Source organism: Eschscholzia californica, unplaced genomic scaffold (genome assembly GCF_041429995.1).
Source record: "Eschscholzia californica isolate CP2 unplaced genomic scaffold, dmEscCali1.0.p SCAF_2, whole genome shotgun sequence".
Classification (NCBI taxonomy): Eukaryota; Viridiplantae; Streptophyta; class Magnoliopsida; order Ranunculales; family Papaveraceae; genus Eschscholzia; species Eschscholzia californica.
In genome coordinates, this window is record NW_028238309.1 from 18604098 (window position 1) to 18623345 (window position 19248).

A 19248-nucleotide genomic window follows, 5' to 3' on the forward strand; every position below is an offset into this window, starting at 1 on the left:
TAACTTGTTTATTTACATAATAAAGTTAACATTAAACAATACGAAATCATCAATGTAAAATAATAAAAATGTAAAACTTTGCGGGAAATCTATATACTTCTATTGTACTTAAATCTAACTTATTTATGTTTATATAAATCTGATGGATTCTTCAGAGTTTAGAAGATGTTAGTAGAGTTGCCAAAATTTATGCAAAAATCAAAGAAATGCTACAAGAAAATTTATGAAAAAAATTTTAACAACGCATATTATGTTCTTAGAATCAATAAAATGCTTCAAGAATATTGAAAATGTTAGCAAAATATAAATATCAGTTTACATGCATATTTTAAATGAAAACAAGATTCACTTTTTATTCTAAGATATAATTGTTTAATTAAAAATAGTAAAATGCCTGAAAACAAGATTGAATTTTTATAAATTTGTAGTTTTTTTCGTACTGATCGAGTAATGACCGAGAGCATCTCGAAAGGCTTGAACTCCATCCTCAGACTCTTGACCGACGTGGGTGAAAATTAGACCTCATGCATCTGCCTTAGTTGTTTTCCATCTAAGGTAACAACCATAAGAATTTGCATCACTGAAATCCATTAAATGATTGAATAGCGTCCATAAAAATGTAAAATCATTATGTGTAAAAGAATAAAGAAAATTCTAGAAAAATGTTTAAAATGTTATTCTCCTAATTTAATATAGGAGAATCAAGGAAATGCTAGAGAAATGTTAAAAATTTGGTTAACATATAATGTAAGTAAGTTAGAAAACATATGGTGCATTATTATGTTGTTGTTACGTCAATTCATCAACTAAGTTGTTTTAAAAACATATAATTGTGTTTTAAAAATCAATAAAATGCTAGAAAAAATTTAAAGTTCTGTTATATCTATGAATGTTGTTAGAATCAATAAGATGCTAGATAAATAATCAAACTTTTACTCACATACACTAATTCGTAGCATATGCCATGCATATTATGCTAATAGAATCAATAAAATATCAACAAAATAAATATCAGTTTACATTATGTGTTTTATGAAAACAAGATTGTAGTGATGGAAAATTCAACTTTTTTTCTTACGAAAAATATGATAAAAATGTTACATTTAAGTATGTTGTTAGAATTAAATAAATGTTTTAAGAAGATTCAAAATTTAATCAACATATATATAAATTTCATAATGATTTTCAAGACAAAATAGTTTGTAGAGATATAAACGTTACAAGAACATAGAGATAGAAAGAGTTATTTTCTATTTCAAGTTTTATTTTGGTGTTATAATGTTTATTGATTTAGAATTGGATACATGACTAATTACCCCCTATTTCCAGACTTTGCACTCAAAAATTCAAAAAGAAAAATAGAGTCCATAGACTATTATTGTTCTATGCCCAAGATAAAAGAGTATTAAGGATCAAAGAAGTAATGTACCAACTAACTAGGTCCAATACTTTCAACATAATAAAAACTAACTAGCTCCAATAGTACATTTGGTGAGATGATTACTATGTTTTAAGATGAGACTAGTGAAGGTGAAGTATGCAAGAAGGGAAGTTCAAGCCAAAATTAGATAAGCTAACATTATCCATTTTCTTTTGTAGTCCTACCCACCTTGACAAATGTTACAAACCTTAGTTCCTTCTCACACTCTATATATATATATATATATATAATTCTGTTGTCCCATCTACACTGGCCCGCCATCAAACCATTATTCTTTTTCTTCTCTTATTTGTTCAGATTTTTTCTCTTTTATTTTATGTATCAATTTAGTTCTTATTTTTCCTTAATTTATAATTCTTCTTTTGCTTTATGCTTTGTTAAATCTTAAATTGTTGTCATCTTTTTGTCTTTATGTTTTTGATTAAAAAAACTGTATTTATGACTCCCACAAGTAATATGTACTTCAATGACCATTGTCTAAAAGATGTTGCTTAGCTCAGTGTATTTTAATGCAAATACTTCATTCTCATTTGCAAGTGCAATGTAATACTACTGAGCTCAATTTATAAGTCTGCATAAAAATAGTTCAATAGCTTTTTTTTTTTTTTTTTTGAAGAAAAATAGTTCAATAGTTGATGTTTCGACCATGCGCAATAGTGTTGTATAACATATTTAAAATTTTCTTCTTTCTCAATTAACAAATGCAATTTTATCTGAAATACCTTGAAGTTTTGAGTTGACTAATCCTGGACATAACGACTAGGATATAAAAGGGTGCTTCTATAGGCCCCCACTCTTTTGTTGTAGGCACCCACTCTTTTGTTGTAGGCGCTCGACTGGAGACTGGAGTCATTGGTTCCCGTCAAATTCAATTTGACCAAACACTCTGTAGGTGTTCTTTCTTCAGATTATGTTATCCAAGAAATCAAACATACTCTCGAACTACTACGAAGCTAAGGTCAGTGGGCAGATAGTTGATATAAAAATCAAATTCCATAAAGCATGGTGAAGTATTTGCACATATATCGTTAAGGAAGACAAGGAGCCCATCGTATGGGGCGAGTATAACTTATAACAAATATCTGAATTTGGAAAATCCTACCAAGAGCACAGATCAACAAAAAATTCTGGATAGAAGGGATAAGACGAGGAATCGAAACCAAATTTACAAAGACGACATTATAAGACAGGATACCGCTCTCACTACCTAGAATAAGAGAGGCCCCAGGTGACGTAAAAGTCCTAAACAACAAAGAACACAACGTGATGGAGAGAATGAGTCGGGTTTCCCGTTTATCCACAACGGAGGAGCCGTCGCCACCTGGCAGGCGGCCACGGGTCATAATGCACTCTTCGCACAACAGATTCACTTTGAAGTTGACATATTCGCTGAACCAATCGTCGGAATGTGTGCGAAATACCATAAGGGCCCATTATTTAAATGTTTTTAGATATGTTAACCACTTGGAAAAAATTTCAAACACTAGATTATAAGATATAATCATACAAAATTAATCAAAATATTGATGACTATTTTTTAATAAGAAGCACGGATCTTTTCAAATGTTTTTTAGTCTCTTTCTTCGATGAAAGAACCAGATGATATCCTTAAGAAAATATGAAGAAATCTAAAGCGTTTATGAAACTTTCAGAAAACAAATCAAAATGAGAGAAGAAATGGGAGAACAAAATAGTCAAAGAGTGCTCGGGGCGCATACTCAACAATGGGGCACTTACAGAATAACGGGTCCAAATAAAGAAAAGTGGGGCGCCACTAGATCCACCCCAAAAATATATCTAACAAACTTTAGCCAATAAAGATATATGTGTCTGTCTCACTTTTAGAATTGGTCGTGATATCAATTATATGTCTAGATTTCAGAGCCAATGGTGGATTTGGATTGTTATGGGAGTAATTTATTTCTTGGGAAATTTGGCCAAAACACCCTAGAAAATTGGGGCTTTGGTTAAAAAGGATCTATCAACTTTTTGTAGGCTTCAGCTCCCCGGGGCATTTTTGTAAATTATTTCATATAGGGAAAAGACTAAATTAACCTTATTTGTTAGAGAAATTACAAACCCAAATCAGGTTGATATTTCCCTCTTTCTCTCTCTATCCCTTATTTCTCTCTCTATCCCGTATTTCAACCCAAATCAGGTTGAAATTACAAACCCAAATCGATTATTCTCTTTCCCGTATTTCAACCCAAATCAGGTTTTCATTGATTTACTAGGGTTTACAAAACATTCCCTACACGATTACACGTTATTACTCCATTCCTCATCGCCTTCGTTTTTTGCTTCCCAAATCGTTTCCATCTCAAATCTCTCCACTCGCCCTCTCAAGTTCTCTCTCTCTCTCTCTCTTTTCCTATTTTATTGATTTTTTGTTCAGATTTATTATTTGGTGGTTACATAATACTTTGTTTGTTTGTTTTGAAGCACAGTATGGCTCGAACAAAAGAAAACAAGCAAAGCAAATCGGTTGATACATCTACTGGTATCGAACGTAAGGTATCAATTAGATCTAGTTTGAAAGGGTTGTGCAGTTGTTTAGATGATTTCAAGAAAAATATTAACGAGAACATCATCCGGATGTTGAAAGAGACACCATTCGGAAACTTGTTTGATGCAATATTGCAGAAGAGGATTACAACTAGTAAGAAGGATAACACAACCGATTCAGTGAACAAAGTACTCAAAACCTTCAATCTTAGTAGTTGTGAATTCCGTATTGGAAGCAAAAGTATAACGTTTACAACTAATGATTTGGCATTATTGTTTGGGGTGCCAAATGTTGGGAGTATTAAATTTCCAAAAGGAAACCTACGAAATAGTGAATTCATCCAAAAATATTTCAATGGATCAGGGAAGATAAAAAAGACGGATGTCAGTACTTGTTTGAAAGAACTATCAACGAAGATAGAGGAAGAATACGATGAAGGACTTGATGAGGATTTTGTTAAGTTGTTGCTTCTCTACATGCTAGCGACACTTTTTTATGCTAATGGTCCGGGAACTATACCACAACATGCAATTAGTGCTGTTATTGATTTTAAAAAAATCAATGACTTCAATTGGGCTGCTGATATACACAGAGAATTAGCGGATAAGTTATCAAAATGTGAGACAACTTCACATTTTGTTGGTTGTGCAGTAGCTATTTTGGTAAGTTTATAATATGTTCTTTTTAACTTCATGTTATTGACATTATTGCTCATTCCCAAATTGATTTTTAACGATCTGTTATTTTTTGTAGTACTTTATATGTGAAAAAATGAAAATTATTGAACCGATTGAAGGAAATGAAGCTCTAACTCCACGAGTAACAAGATGGGATCTTCAAATATTACAATCAACATTGAAAGAAGTTGATCTTGCCACTGTTGGGAGTGAAAATGTAAGATCTCTGTTGTTAAATGTTACTATTTTCCTTGAGAATTGTTTTGCAAGAGGTCTGCTAAGTTTCGCAAATCAGTTTGCAAATCAGTTTGCAAATCAGTTTGCAAATCAATTTGCTAACTGGTTTGCAGAGCTTTGCTTTATAGTTTGCATATAGGTTTTTTAATATAGTTTTAAATATTAATTTTGAAATGCAGGCTTTAAAATTGTTAATAAGTTCTTCATTATGCACTTAATGCAGGTATATGATGAATTCCTAGAAATTAGTCATGAAGAAACTCTATTACTATCTTCTTCGAACAATTTGCAAAGAAAGAAGAGCAATGGAAATCATTCAATGCCAAAAGAAAGACCTCCAATGCCAGTAAATGATGCTTCAGCTGGAAAAACAACACTTGCCATTCTTGAGAAAAGGATTGATGATCAAGCGAATGAAATCAAAATGCTCAAGAATGAAGTAAGTAAATTAAAAAGAAGAGTGAAGTATTTAGAAAAAAACGGCAAAGTTGAGGCAGGAGTAAATGAAGATGATGAAGAAAATAGTGGTGAGCAAGGTGATGAACATGATGAAGAAAAAGCACAAGATGCTGAAGAAAGCTCTGGAAATGAGAAAGAAGAAGAAGACGGCAATGATGATAATGAAGAAGGAGAGAGCAGTAAAAATGGGAGAGAAAATTATGAAAAAGATGGTGAAAATGGGCAGGGTAAAGATGCAGAAGATAACAGTAAAGATGATGTTGGGAGTGATAATGTAAGATCTTTGTACTCAAAGTCTTGGTTTGCAAACTGATTTGCAAATTGATTTGCAAACTGATTGCCTTGCATTTTAGGTAAAAAATAATAAATGTTTATTATGTACTTAATGCAGGTTAATGATGAGTTCCAACAAACTAATAATGAAGATGAAAAGAGAGGCGAGGGAGATGAAAAAGATGGTGTAGATGAAGATAGTAGAGTTAGAAAGGAATTGGATGAACATGATGTGAGCAAAGATATAGTTGATGTTGTGAAGGAGATAAATGAGGGACTAGAAAAGGAAAAAGCAAACGAGGAAAACAAATATGAGGAAAAAACAGAAAGTGATGCCGAAATGAAGAAAGAGAAGGGAAAAGGGAAAGTGGAAATGGAAGGCCTTAATGAGGAACAACAAAGAGATGAAAATGTTGCTGAATTGAGGGAAATAGTTAAAGGATCCATTGAAAAGGGTGTGAAGGAGCGTCCTAAGAGAAAACAACTGGAAGACCCTATGTTTGTTTACACTAAAAAGGAAAAGAAACAAAAAAAGGCAGGACACACTTCAAAGGTGAATGAGAACAATTAAAAACATGTGTTCTAAACAATATCTTTAATACATTAGGTTTTTTTTGTGATTTTAGTTAAAAAAAATAGGTTTTTTTGTGAAGTCTATAAATTTTGTAAATATCTTGTATTTATTTACAAATAATAAATCTGAACGTAAGGTATCAATGCAACCCACAATGCAAATCAATTTGCAAATCAGTGTGCAAACAAATGCAAATCAATGTGCAAATTGATTTGCAAAGCACTGCAAATCAGTTTGCAAAGCACTGCAAATCAGTTTGTAAAGCACTGCAAATCAGTTTGCAAAGGCTTACAACGATTTGAACAAAATAAATACAAGAACAAAGCTGAAAAGAACATGTTTTACCTCCTTCGGCATTCTTGCCCGTTGCAGCTAATAAACATCCACTAAACTTTCCTTTGAAAAATGTTGCATCTAAATAAAGAATCGGACGGCAAAATCTAAATCCATGAATACAAGCCCCAAATGCAACAAATAAACGCTGAAATTCTTTTGAATCAGAGTCGATCTCAATTTTCACACAACTATTTGGGTTACTTCTTTGTAGAGCATCAACATAAGAAACTAAATGATGATAAGACGATGATGCATCCCCGTGAATATCCTTCAAAGCTAGTGCCTTGCCAGTATAAGAGTAATAGTAACTAACATCAAACCCATATGTATGCAATATATAATCAATAATTTTCCTAGGCTTGATAGATGGATCACTTTGAACACTATGTATCACCAATGTTTTTATCAAAGCACTTGTGAAACGACGTTTCTTAATGTCTTTTAGTCCAGCACCACAAGTATGACAATTGTTCATCGTTTTGATAACAAAGATATCACTCTCTTTGGAGAATTTCGTGGAATGAATTCTCCAATTACATCCAGTTTCTTTTCTAGCACATTCCACTGTAACCCTATAAGGATCGTTTTTCACAAAACGAAATCCATAACCCGACTCAAGAGAGTATTTTATTAACTCCATACGTATTTCATGTACACCACCTGGAAATTTCTGACCTACATGTTTAAAAATGAATGCCCAAGTACTATAAAGTAAAGGAACAACACTTGGACTTGTGTTATGATTTGATGATGACGCGGTAGTAACGATAGATGAAGAACAACTTGCATGATTTGTAATAGTAACTTGTATTTCAATAAGGTGAATATGTTTCGCCGAACAATAATAAAATATTGATTGTAAATGTAAATCAGATTCTACCTTCATATCTTGGTTGTTTATTTTGCAACTCAATTCGAAAAGTGATGGAGTCAAATCATTCAATTGTTTGCATAAGAACTCTTTCAAATGGAGTATAGTACTATCACTTCCAATCTTCGAACAAACAAAATTGCCCATATGTTGAAATACTCCAAGAACGGTCGGAACCATCAAACTGTAACAAAGAAACAGTTATGAGTTATAATAAATAACAACCGACTATTTGCAAATCACTGCAAAAACAATGCAAACAATTTGCAATGCTTATAGAACAGAATTAATCTTATATAATTAATCTTCCTAACTCTTGTAAACAGAATTAATCTTATAAAACAGAATTTAAAGAAATCAAAATCAAATAGTAAATTATCATGAATAACTCAAAATTATTATTCATAAATCATAATCTATTGTGCAAAATATATCTTATATTTGTTGATGAATGAAAATAAACAAACTAAGAAGAAATTATACCTTGAAACAGAAGATTCTCCTTCCATTGTTGTCTATGACTCCAATAATGAAGAAAACAATGTTAAACCCTAGAAAAATCTTCTAATAGTTGATCAAAATGTACTTTCTCTCTCTAGAATTCTTTCCAAAAACTAATTGAAAACCCTAATATTCAACTTCAAAAACTAAATCCACAGATTCAAAGCTAAACCTAAAAGAAATTGTTGTTTTGATAGAGAAAATTGATCGAAACCCTAGCAAAGCTATAGCCAAAAATCGCCCAAATACAACCCTCTCGGTTAGGTCTCGGTTTTTCTCTCCCACTGAAATCTTTGGCCAAATTGGATGTTGTAAATTTCCCCAAATAAGAAGGCTAATTAATGTATTAAAAATGTGGTGCTTCTAAAATTGTCCTCCAGCCCTATTTTGAAAGATTTCATGGTGTCTAAAATAAAAAAACTTTGATTTGTCTTTTTAACAAAACAAAACAGGAAATTGGGCCTCCGGCCCAATTTCCTGTTATTTCTTTTGGACACCTAACAAGTGGGATGGCTATTTTTATTTATTTTCTTAACCAAACAAAACTATTTTCTATTCTTTTTGTCAATTTCCTTTTCTCTATTTCGTAATTTTTACCATTGGATAGTATGTTAAACAACCGTAAGGCTATTGTATGTTATAGATATATATATATATATATATATATATATATATACTAAGTATAACTCGTGGCTACGCCACAAACGCTTCTTACAATATTTTACGCGTTCAGACTTTTAAAATATCTAATATACGCTTGAACGTTCTAAACAAAAATAGAATGAATTTGCTAGTATAGAAAAATACGAAGAGATATTGAGAAATCATGAACATAGACTACTTCTAAAAAAAACCAATGTTGATCTCACTCAACGACCCAAATTAAAAGCGGATTCGTTGGTTTTAGAGAAGGGACTAAACCAAAATAAATACAAGTTGTTAAAGAAGAAACTAAAATTAAAATTTGGTTCCCCAACAATATCTTTTATTAAAAAAGGATGTTTGTCCCATTCAGCATTTTTCCTTCTGTTATCTTATATAAATATATTATATATGTATATATATATATATATATATATATATATATATATAAGCATATAAGTAGGTCTATTGTAAATTTTTTATAAATAATTAGACAAATAACAACTCATTAGAAATTGTTGTTGCAACGGTGGAACGCCTGTTAAAAATTTAAGTTGAAATTGAAAATATCGCCGCATTATACCATCAAATCAAGAACGAAATAAAGGGTTGAACTTGAACGTTTGCTTCGATTTAGGCCCAAATTTTTTGAGGTGATCATTGTTCTTTGGTAGCATAGATATCACTTGTTATTTTCACAAGAGAGACAATTGTAATGTGTACAGTTTTTTATTAGGAAATATGGTAGGGCAAAAGAAAATTAAGATGGTCCTAACCATAAATCTCTAAAGTAGAGAGTTTTACTATTGGGGCCACTAGGTCATACTTTTTGTACAAACTAGGTGATCATCTATTTGTAGGTCCGACAAAAATTATGATGATGAATCTAGTCTTTGAGTACAGTTTACAAACAACAACAAAATCAAAAACTTCACTCAAATCCAATTACTAATAATTATATTGTTTATTTTGTTAACTATATATATATATAGATTTAATAAGGTGTGCTTGTTGTAGAAGTATAGTGAGAGTTTGTTATATAGAAACTTTTATAAGTTAATACTATTTAGAAAGGGGTGATGGTGGTCCATCAAGTATAGTACTGCTCATTTGCCTTGCATATCAAGCAACCTTATTAGAATTCATCCTCTTCCCTCTCTCTCTCTCTCTAGCTTTCTCTTTCTCTCTCTTCTTTCTGCAACTCTCATGGCAAAAGAATCATGATTTCAGTCCTCCAGCTCAAAACCCATGTGAGTTCTTATCATCTCTTCCTCCCCCCTCAATTTTCATTTTGGACCTCTCTATCTCAAACAAAACTACTTAATTACACTTAAGTGGATAAATTTTCTTTTCATCTGTTTTAGAAACCAAACTCCTTTCTATTTTAAGCTATTTTTTTTCATGGGTAATTATATTTTTGAAACTTAATTTTTGATAATAAAGTGGGTATTAAAGGGGATAAATAAAAATAGTACAAAATTTCAACTTTATATCTTTATTTCATTCATGAAATCATAAATGTTTTATAGATATTGTTATTAACAAGTTTTTTTTTTTATATTATGTCTTTGATGGTAACAACTAGGTGGTGAAGGCCGTTTCTTCTTTGCTTTTGCTTTAGTAGTCAAGGGTTTAAACAAAGTTATGGTGTGTGAGCTTTCTTTCTTTATAGAGCTTTGGAAACACAACAACTTGGTTTTTCTTTCCTTCTAGTTGAACCCCAACTCTCTCTCTCTCTAAAACTCTCTCTCTAAAACTCTCTCTCTCTAGTTTTTGTTGCATGTTAGATACATCTACTTAAATTAGGAAAGACTTAAAGGTAGTGTGTTGAAGCATCACCTTTTCCTTTTTCTCATTTGCTTCAGTTAAAGTTAAGAGGGGATTGGGTATATATTTTTTTTTTTTTTTCAATGGTTAAAGTGAAGGGTTTATAGTTCAATCCCCTCAGTAACAGTTTTCTTCTTTTGCTATCTCTTTCTTACTTCTCCCCTCATCTTCATTCTTTTTCTCTTTGTTTCTTGTGAGACCAAGAAATACTAATTGATCTTCTTTTTTCTTGTTTGGTTCTTTCCTCATCTGGGTTTTTGTTAAATTTCCATTTATTGCTTGATTTGATTGGCACATATAGCTAGGTTTCTCATTTCCATCTTTTTTTTCTTTGTCTTTTTTTTTGCTTCTAGTTTATCCTTATAATTTTAACACTCAAATAACCAATTCTTTTTTTTCTTTTGTTTTCAGGATCTCTTAATTCAGAAGATTGGAATTATACAAGTTTGTTGAATAAAAGAATAATTCAGTTAAGAAGTTCAAAGAACAATTAAGAATTATATCTATCTAATCTTGATAAATAATATATATTTATATATGTTTATGTCAATTATAAAAGATCAACCATGAATAAGAATCATCAAATAGGAGGAGGTTCTTTCAGTAGTTCTGATCTTATTGATGCAAAACTTGAAGAGCATCAGATGTGTGGATCCCAACAGTGCCCAGGTTGTGGACACAAACTCGAACGAAAACCGGTGAGTACTTAATATTCTAGCTTCAACTGTAAGACTGTTTTTGATCTTTCTCATAATCAATTTATATTGTATGGCATCTTATTGCAGGATTGGTTAGGGCTTCCAGCTGGTGTAAAATTTGATCCAACAGATCAAGAACTAATAGAGCATCTTGAAGCTAAAGTTCAAGCTCAAGACTCCAAGTCTCACCCTTTAATAGATGAATTCATCCCCACAATTGAGGGTGAAGATGGGATTTGTTATACACACCCTGAAAAACTTCCTGGTCTCTCTCTCTCTCTCCCTCTGTTTATCATATGATCTAAAATTGTCTTACAGTTTGATACACCTAACTTGACCTAATCTTGATTTTTTTGTTTCATGACTTATCTTTCTAGGGGTGACTAGAGATGGTTTAAGCAGACACTTCTTCCATAGGCCCTCCAAAGCCTACACAACTGGAACAAGAAAGAGAAGAAAAATTCAAACAGAATGTGATCTACAAGGCGGTGAGACTCGATGGCATAAAACTGGGAAAACTAGACCTGTAATGGTTAATGGAAAACAGAAAGGTTGCAAAAAAATTCTAGTACTCTATACAAATTTCGGCAAGCATCGTAAACCTGAAAAGACTAATTGGGTCATGCACCAATATCATTTGGGTCAATTAGAAGAAGAGAAAGAAGGAGAACTTGTCGTTTCGAAAATATTTTATCAGACACAACCAAGACAATGTAATTGGTCGGAACGGACTAGTGCAACCATAGTTGGTTGCGAAGGAAGTAGCGAGCCGAATAGTAGGAGAGAGAGTGGTAGTGGTAGCTGTTCTTCTTCTAAAGAAATGGGTACTCAAAGAGATGAGTTATCGGCTGGTGGTACTACTGGAATTTCAAGTTATAGTCATGCTGCCATGGATATTCAACAACTAAAATCTGATCATTTCAGCTTTGCCCCATTTAGAAAAAGCTTTGATGAGGTAACAATTAGTACTTGATTTTATGTTTAAATTTGTATAAATACTCTATATTAAGCATATGCTCACATAGTTATATGCATAATGCTAATTATAACCCTAAATACTTTTATTAATTAATTCGATTAGTTATTTTTATTTAAGATAATGTTTTTTGAAGTGGAAGAAATAATGAAGAAAAGGAAATCTTTCATTGTCTAGGGTGGTTTCTTACAGGTGGGATTATTAGAAGAAGCCGTTTCAATAGCACGAGAAGCTACATCTACTCGGGCTTGTGACGAAAACGAACAAGATCACCATGAACACCATAGACAACAACAACAACATCACATGACCCATGAACAAACACAACATCAACATCATAATCGTCATCATCAGATCGGGGCGAATGCAGCATTTCATGTCAGTAGGCCTTCACATCCTATCTCTACCATAATCTCACCACTTCACCATACCTCCATTGTTCTTGACGAAGACTCCTATCATGTCCCTCCCATAATTCTCCAAACCGAAAAATTCCAGGTACGGAAAAGTAATTTTACTCTCAAATACGTATTACTTAAGCATCGCCTTCGATCTTTTTCTTTTTTTTGGTAAAGATGGTAATTATATATCCTAAGTTAAAGAAACATGGTAGCAGCTTATGTTGACAACTTGTAGTTCTTTATATATGCCAATATTAGACATGAATCATTTTCTTTACTTTAATTTTGTTTGCTTATTGAGAACCTTGGAAAATTATTTTAACAGCAACAACAACACCAACACCAACATCACCACCACCAGCAGCAGCAACAACAACATCATAAGCTAGTGGGAGGAAGTGGTGCTTCTGGTTTGGAAGAAATGTTGATGAATTGCACTTCATCATCTGACATCAAAGAAGTAAGTATTTTTTTTTTCTACTTTTGACCCAGACATCAATATGCATTTTCTTCAATTAAAAATTTATAATGATTTATAAATAACCTAGAAAAAAAATGCCCATGGATTTCATTCTCCTCATTTCCGTTATAATTTAAAGAGAAAAGACTAAACAAAAATAATATGAAGATGATTTATTTTGAACTACTAATATTTATATGAACCTAATAATAGTTCTTTTTATTATTCGACGACAACATAGTCTGATTTGTGAAACCTGGGTCGGGTGCGAAGAAAACTATGCTACTTTATATGTCCGAAATTTATACAAGAAGGAAAAATCAAACTAAAGGTATAAAAAAAATGATATAATACAATTGCTATAAATTTTATTTTAAAAAAATAGATAAAAGTAGGAGGAATTTGAAGCTTTTAAAAAAATGTGGGCTATCTTTCCTCTTGTAGTAGCTAGCTAGTTAGCCTCTAGTGGAAATTCCCCTTGGATTTTGAATAAAAGAAAAAGAAAAAGGGATGAATAAAAAGAGTTAATATCACTAATAACAAATTAAAAGAAAAAAAGAAAGAAAGAAAGAAAGAAAGAAAGAAAGAAAAAGAACAAGAAATTGAACTATAAAATCAAATGGGTTTCAAAATAAAGGAAGAAAAAGAGAAAGAAAAGTTTTTTCTCATATGTGAACCTATAAAAACAAAACCCATGGAAGAAATTAAGAAAGAAAAATTGGAAAAAGGTAAAGAAGTAAAATAGACTATAACCCTAAACCCTAATTTCTCTTGTTGTATACTGTTGTTCTTGCAGGAGTCAGCTATCAGAAACCCACAAGAGGCAGAATGGCTAAAGTACTCATCCTACTGGCCTGACCCTGACAACCAGGATCATCATGGGTAGAAGCAACAGACTAAAAATAATAAGCCAAAAAACCCTAACAGACACTATCATGATCAGCACTATCATCAACTTTGATACCCTTGGTGTTAGCTCTAAAAAGAGTAGAAGCCAAGAATAGTTCTAGGGTTTACCTCTTTTTTCTTTTCTCTTCTTTTTCTTTTTTACTTCTTCTTCTTCTAGGTGGTGCTTCATTTCAACTAAACTAACTGTAAAAATTAAACCAACTTGCAAAAAAAGAAAGAAAAGGCTGTTGTTTCACTGACAGTAGAAGGAGAATACTGAATACCAAAGACTAAAACCAAAGGAAAAAATATCAATCATGCATGAAAATGATCACCTTCATGATCACAGTATCCATCTTTATTACTATTTCTTATTGTTTATTTTTTATGTATCATTTTGGGTTTTGTTATCTAGGAAAAATACACAAACAAAGGGTTTGTTCAATACAAACTTTTTATAGTTGTAATTCTTGTTCTTGTGCCTTATTAATACTCTACAAAATTTATGAAAGATGAAGCATAGGATGTTATTTAAATCTTTATTAATATATATGAATTATTTACTTATGTTCCATTTTCTTTTCGGTAAAAGGAGATATGTTTTTGTGCTATTATAATTATTATTTTGGAAATTGTGCTATTACTATTGAGTCGTCTATATGTACAGACGAGCAGATATATACGAGAAGCCTGTTTTGCTGGTTGTGAAGTGGTTGGCCACAAGTCGTGCCACAGTCAACATGTGGCCAACCTTGTATATAGATAGACCTCTCTCATTAGAAGTTTGTATGTACATATTGGTTGGTCGCCCATCGTGCGTAGACATAACTTTTTTTTGAAAGACAAGTTTCATTCAATAAAATGTCCGACGAGAAGACAATAGTACATAGAAATATTTATTAATATGTGCTTGCTTTTGAGTTACTATTGGTCATGTTTGTCTATCACAAGAAATGTAGGAAATAAGGCACTTATATAATATTACAGGCTTATGCATGAAGCAACCAATAAAGTTTGAGAAATAGTGATGACATATAAGCCAAAATATCATGACCCATGCAAGAAATTGTATATGTTGTAACTTACTATGATGATTCTATCTGTCCAAATAACTTCACAAGTTTTACCATAATCAGTGATGAAAGGTATTCTACAAGTTTTTTCCATTGGTACAATGAATATTTTGTAGCTCAAATTTGGATGAGGACTTTCTAACTAAGCTACTTAGTTGTATGTATTGTTCATACTACTAAGTTAGGAACAACCCAAAACTAAAAGTAACATAAAATAAATGATTATATTTCAATCACTTATATAGGGTTAGATGGCTGAATTTTGAAAGCCAAGCATTCTAATACAAGAGACATATAAATCATTTAAAAGAAAACCAAATAGGGTTGGGTGGATGAATCATTAAGTTTTTTTTCTTGAATTGTCAGCGTGCCTCGAACTCTGAGACTTTAAGGTGGAAGACTAAACCTCTTACCTCTCCAACTAAGGATGATTGACATGAATCATTAAGTCATAAATTCAGTCTTGATCTTTTGTGTACTATGTAAATTGACTATGATCTTATCAATCACGTTCATTTGTGTTAGGAGAAGAAAAAATGACTCCCTAAATTCAAATTTAAAGAAATTTCAATATTATATTTATAGCTATTTATAAGGTTGATCCACTTGATTCCAATACTTCTTCGTAAATGTTATGAAAATATGGGAAGAGTTGGTTGGATACCTAATTTTGGTAAAACTTTGAAATGTTCTCTCTAGGAATTAAAGCAAAGAAGAGAATAATAAGGCGCGCAGCCTCTTTATTACTTTATTCTAATATTCTTGGTGCTTATGGGAGGTAACTTTAATTTAGTTAGCCTCTCCCTCAACACACTTCTACTCTATTCTAGTGAGAAAGAGAGAGAACGTGCATGGTGTTGATCATAACTTTTGTTGATTTAACGGCCATGCATGCTGCATGCTGCATGCGTGAGGAGAGAGTTGGAGAGAGCGAGAGAGGTTCTATGTAGTTTCTCAAATAAAGAGCATAGATAGAGAATAAAGAGATATAGAGCATATATCCATTTCTAAGGAAAACAAGAATAATCTTTTTACATGTACTTTTTCCCCTAATGATCATTTACTAAAGTAATATGGATTATATATATAAATATATAGCTAAAATTATCATTGGTATCTTTCAAATTAACTTTTCTAAATATAAGAATTTGTTTTAGTTGGAGTTTATTTTACTAATGGTTAATGCTACTTGGTCCCGATCATGGGGCCCAACCGTAGTTTAAATGGGTAAAATTTTCAGTTCTGAGTTTCGACGTAAATTGAAAATTTTGTCCACTTGGATCGTGATTGTCTAGCCAAATAACATTTTCCTTCATTAGTTTTTAAAGTTAGACTTTTACTTGTCCCTTAGTAATTAATGGCTTTAATACTACACTAAATCAATGACATAAGGAGGTACAACTCTTCTCAAGTACCATACATCTTCTCTATATACCATGTATCAATAATTTGAATTTATAGTTTACAAATTAACTCCTATATATTACTCAACTAAGTCTAACATAGAAAAAGAATATAATGTATGGAAATTTATTCCATCATGGGATATAAAAGGCAGAAGGGTGATATGCAAATAGTTGTGCATGGTAGGTCAATAACCTTAAAAGTTGATATTCGTTTTCTTCCTTCCACTTTATAGAAGATTTGGATGCTTTCAAAAGGGTATTGTTAGCATTGTTAGAAGGTCTCAGATTTTGTCCCTCAAAGAAGTTGCAGGAGGAATTCTGCATTATAGTGTACTAGTGGGGCTGAGAATATAAAACAAGTTAAAGAATATCACGACTCCTTTGTTTTTTTTTTTTTTAGAGAAGGTAAAATAGATTCATTAATTGGAAAACAAAAGTACAACCATGGAGGGAAACAAGATGGTTAACCAGCGACTCCTTCGTGAAAACCCCATCTGCAGTTCCAATTAAGTTACCTTCTTATTTTGATTTCCCCTCAACTGTCTGTTAAATGTGATAAACCCGAAAACAAAAAGGTAAAGTCAATAAGCCCTTAGATCATATCAAATACAAAACTTGAAAAGAAAAACTGTTCGTCTATGTGTCAGTGTCAACTCCCGATTGAGGTTCTCTTTCCTAGATGACACTATTGATATCCTCCAATTTTTGTATGTCTCCGATGCAAATTTCTAAAATTGTTTTGTTACTTATGTAGCGTGATAATATTTGTAAATAAATAATTAGTTAGAACATCTCCAATGCAAAACTGAAAAAAAATCTCTATTGTCTTATGTGGCAAGTTCTAATTGAGATTCTCACTCCCAAATGGCGAAAATAAAGATCCTCAATTCTTTTGTGTCTGCAATGCAAAATTCTAAACTTATCTTATTTACTCATGTGACATAGTTATTTTTGTAGAAAATACAGAAGACTCGATTTCTATTGATTTAAATATCAATGTTGATGAGTTGGACAGTGAGAGATATCTCAAAAGCACACTCTAGGAATAGAGTGTCCTCTTAAGATATCTCTATTTAACTATCTCCACATCATCTTAGAGGTCCAAGTTGAGTTTTAATTGGAGATGCTCTTATTTTGAAGATGTATGAAGACTTAGATTTTTATTGGTCTAAATTTTAAAAATGATGAATTGATCTAAAAATCTGTCAATCTTTAAGTCATCTTATTTTCTTCTTTGTCTTTAGACATTTGTAGATTTTTATGTTATTATTGATCTTTGGAATCAAATTACAAAATTTATTTTTTTATTTTTGAGAAAAGTTGATATATTTTATTTTTGAAAACTCGTTACAATTAGCGTCAGAGAGTTTAACTAATGGTGGTTCCTTCCACACAACAATAATGTCATTCCTTCAAACTAATACTCAATTCTAACTGTTTGTGGCCCATGGCCAAATAGCCGTTTTTTTGTCACAAGCTTAAATAGCCATGAAGCCACAGCGCCCCTAAATTTGTAGTTAGGAATTTGGCTCTTTAGGCCTCATTGTGTGAATCAGTAAAGGCTCACTGTTATGCCCTGTGGGAATGGAAGTATTAGGGCACCTCCGGTTTTCTATACCTAACTCCGCCAAGGCCCAAGGGCATTAAAACCAGAAACCCAAGTTACAAAGCAACCCTAGTAATCTAGTATTGGCTGTTAAAAATAGAAACAAAAGTGAGAAGATGAAGATGAAGATGAAGATGAAGGTTAAGATGAGAAAAAAAAGGAGAGAAACCGTTTGAAAGTAAAGGGGTTTATCTGGTTATCTACCAGCCAACTATTCTTATTTTCTTGGGTTATTTCTCAAATAGCCCCCAATTTCGTGACCAGCTTCCTGCGTAGCCTCTTACTTTACTAAAAATACCCAGATGACCCCCTTTTTCAGTTACCGTTATAACTCCGATAACTTGTCATCACCTCTCTTCTCCATCTCATCGTCTCTCTCTGCCACCTCATCGTCTTCACCGACGAAGGTCGCCGGCCGACCAGTTTTCCCGCCGGTAACCTTCAAATATATATAAAAAAAATTATCTTCTTCTAATTTTCTCTCTTCCTTTCTCTCCTCTCTCTCTCTCTGCTCTCTCTCTAAAATCATCTCAATGCCCATTTAATGGTAATCCACAACAAGGATAAAGACTCTCCAACAGCTCAGACTACTTTCAAATCCATCACATTTCAGCATACAAATCGGAAACTCAACATTCAATGCGATCTCTTTGCTGAGTCGTGAATTAGAAGAAAATAAAAATCAGCCGTTCTCTCTTTTCTCTCTCCTGTTCTCTCTCTTACTCTCCTTTTCTCTCTCTCCTTTCTCTCTCTCTCTCTAAAATCACCTCAATGCCCATTTTAACGTAGACGCCCCCAGGTCGAAGTCAGCCATAGGAAACCCTAACCATGGCGACGAAAATATCCTAAATCTAGCTCAAAGATCTCGTACCAGATCATCATCTCTTTCTCCTCGCACCATATCTGAACCTAATCGATGTTCATCAAATTCCCCAGCGGTTACATCAACAGAGATCGTCGCTCCACCATCTCCAAATGTCATGGTCTATGATCGACTCGCTGGATCAGTAAAATCAAAACTCAAACGTCTTGAAAACCCTGATCATCTCTTTCTATCGGGATTCTGTAGATTTTTCACTGATGCCCTAGATATAACCGATTACAAAATGATTTCTCAAGGTGTTTCTAGGGATTCTGTAGATTTTTTTGAATGGTGATTCTGGAGATTTTTCATTTGTAATCGGTTTTTGTAGGGATTCTGTAGATTTTTCTAGAGATTCTGTAGATTTATGAAGGGAATGATGCCCTAGATAACTACCTTGAGAAATCATTTTTTCCCAAAGAAGTTGAAGAAGTAGGAGATTGTTGGAGAAGTTGGAGAATGTTGAAGAAGTTGGAGATTGTTGAAGTTGGGGAATGTTGAAGATTGTTTTCTGTGCTTACGTTGTTAAAGCTC

General features: G+C 32.5%; 2 protein-coding genes across 5 annotated transcripts; both read left to right on the forward strand.

Moving 5' to 3' along the window:
* Nucleotides 1–3889: 3889 nt before the first annotated feature.
* LOC147556666 (uncharacterized) lies at nucleotides 3890–6164 on the forward strand. The gene is made up of 4 exons (XM_086658673.1): nucleotides 3890–4609; nucleotides 4701–4841; nucleotides 5085–5594; nucleotides 5712–6164. The coding sequence occupies exons 1-4, from the start codon at nucleotides 3890–3892 to the stop codon at nucleotides 6162–6164; spliced, it is 1824 nt and encodes a 607-aa protein (XP_086514799.1).
* Nucleotides 6165–9767: 3603 nt separating this feature from the next.
* On the forward strand, nucleotides 9768–14332 carry LOC147556667 (NAC domain-containing protein 75-like). 4 transcript variants are annotated; one of them, XM_086657597.1, is made up of 7 exons: nucleotides 10373–10649; nucleotides 10756–11042; nucleotides 11130–11307; nucleotides 11420–11997; nucleotides 12196–12516; nucleotides 12745–12879; nucleotides 13676–14332. In XM_086657597.1, exons 2-7 carry the CDS (start codon nucleotides 10911–10913, stop codon nucleotides 13763–13765), a joined length of 1434 nt encoding a protein of 477 aa, XP_086513723.1. In that variant the 5' UTR covers nucleotides 10373–10649; nucleotides 10756–10910; the 3' UTR covers nucleotides 13766–14332. The 4 variants fall into 4 exon arrangements, with proteins under 4 accessions (XP_086513724.1, XP_086513722.1, XP_086513723.1 ...); XM_086657599.1 differs by having other exon boundaries at nucleotides 12211–12516; XM_086657598.1 differs by having other exon boundaries at nucleotides 9768–11042; nucleotides 12211–12516.
* The last annotated feature ends 4916 nt before the right edge of the window (nucleotides 14333–19248 follow it).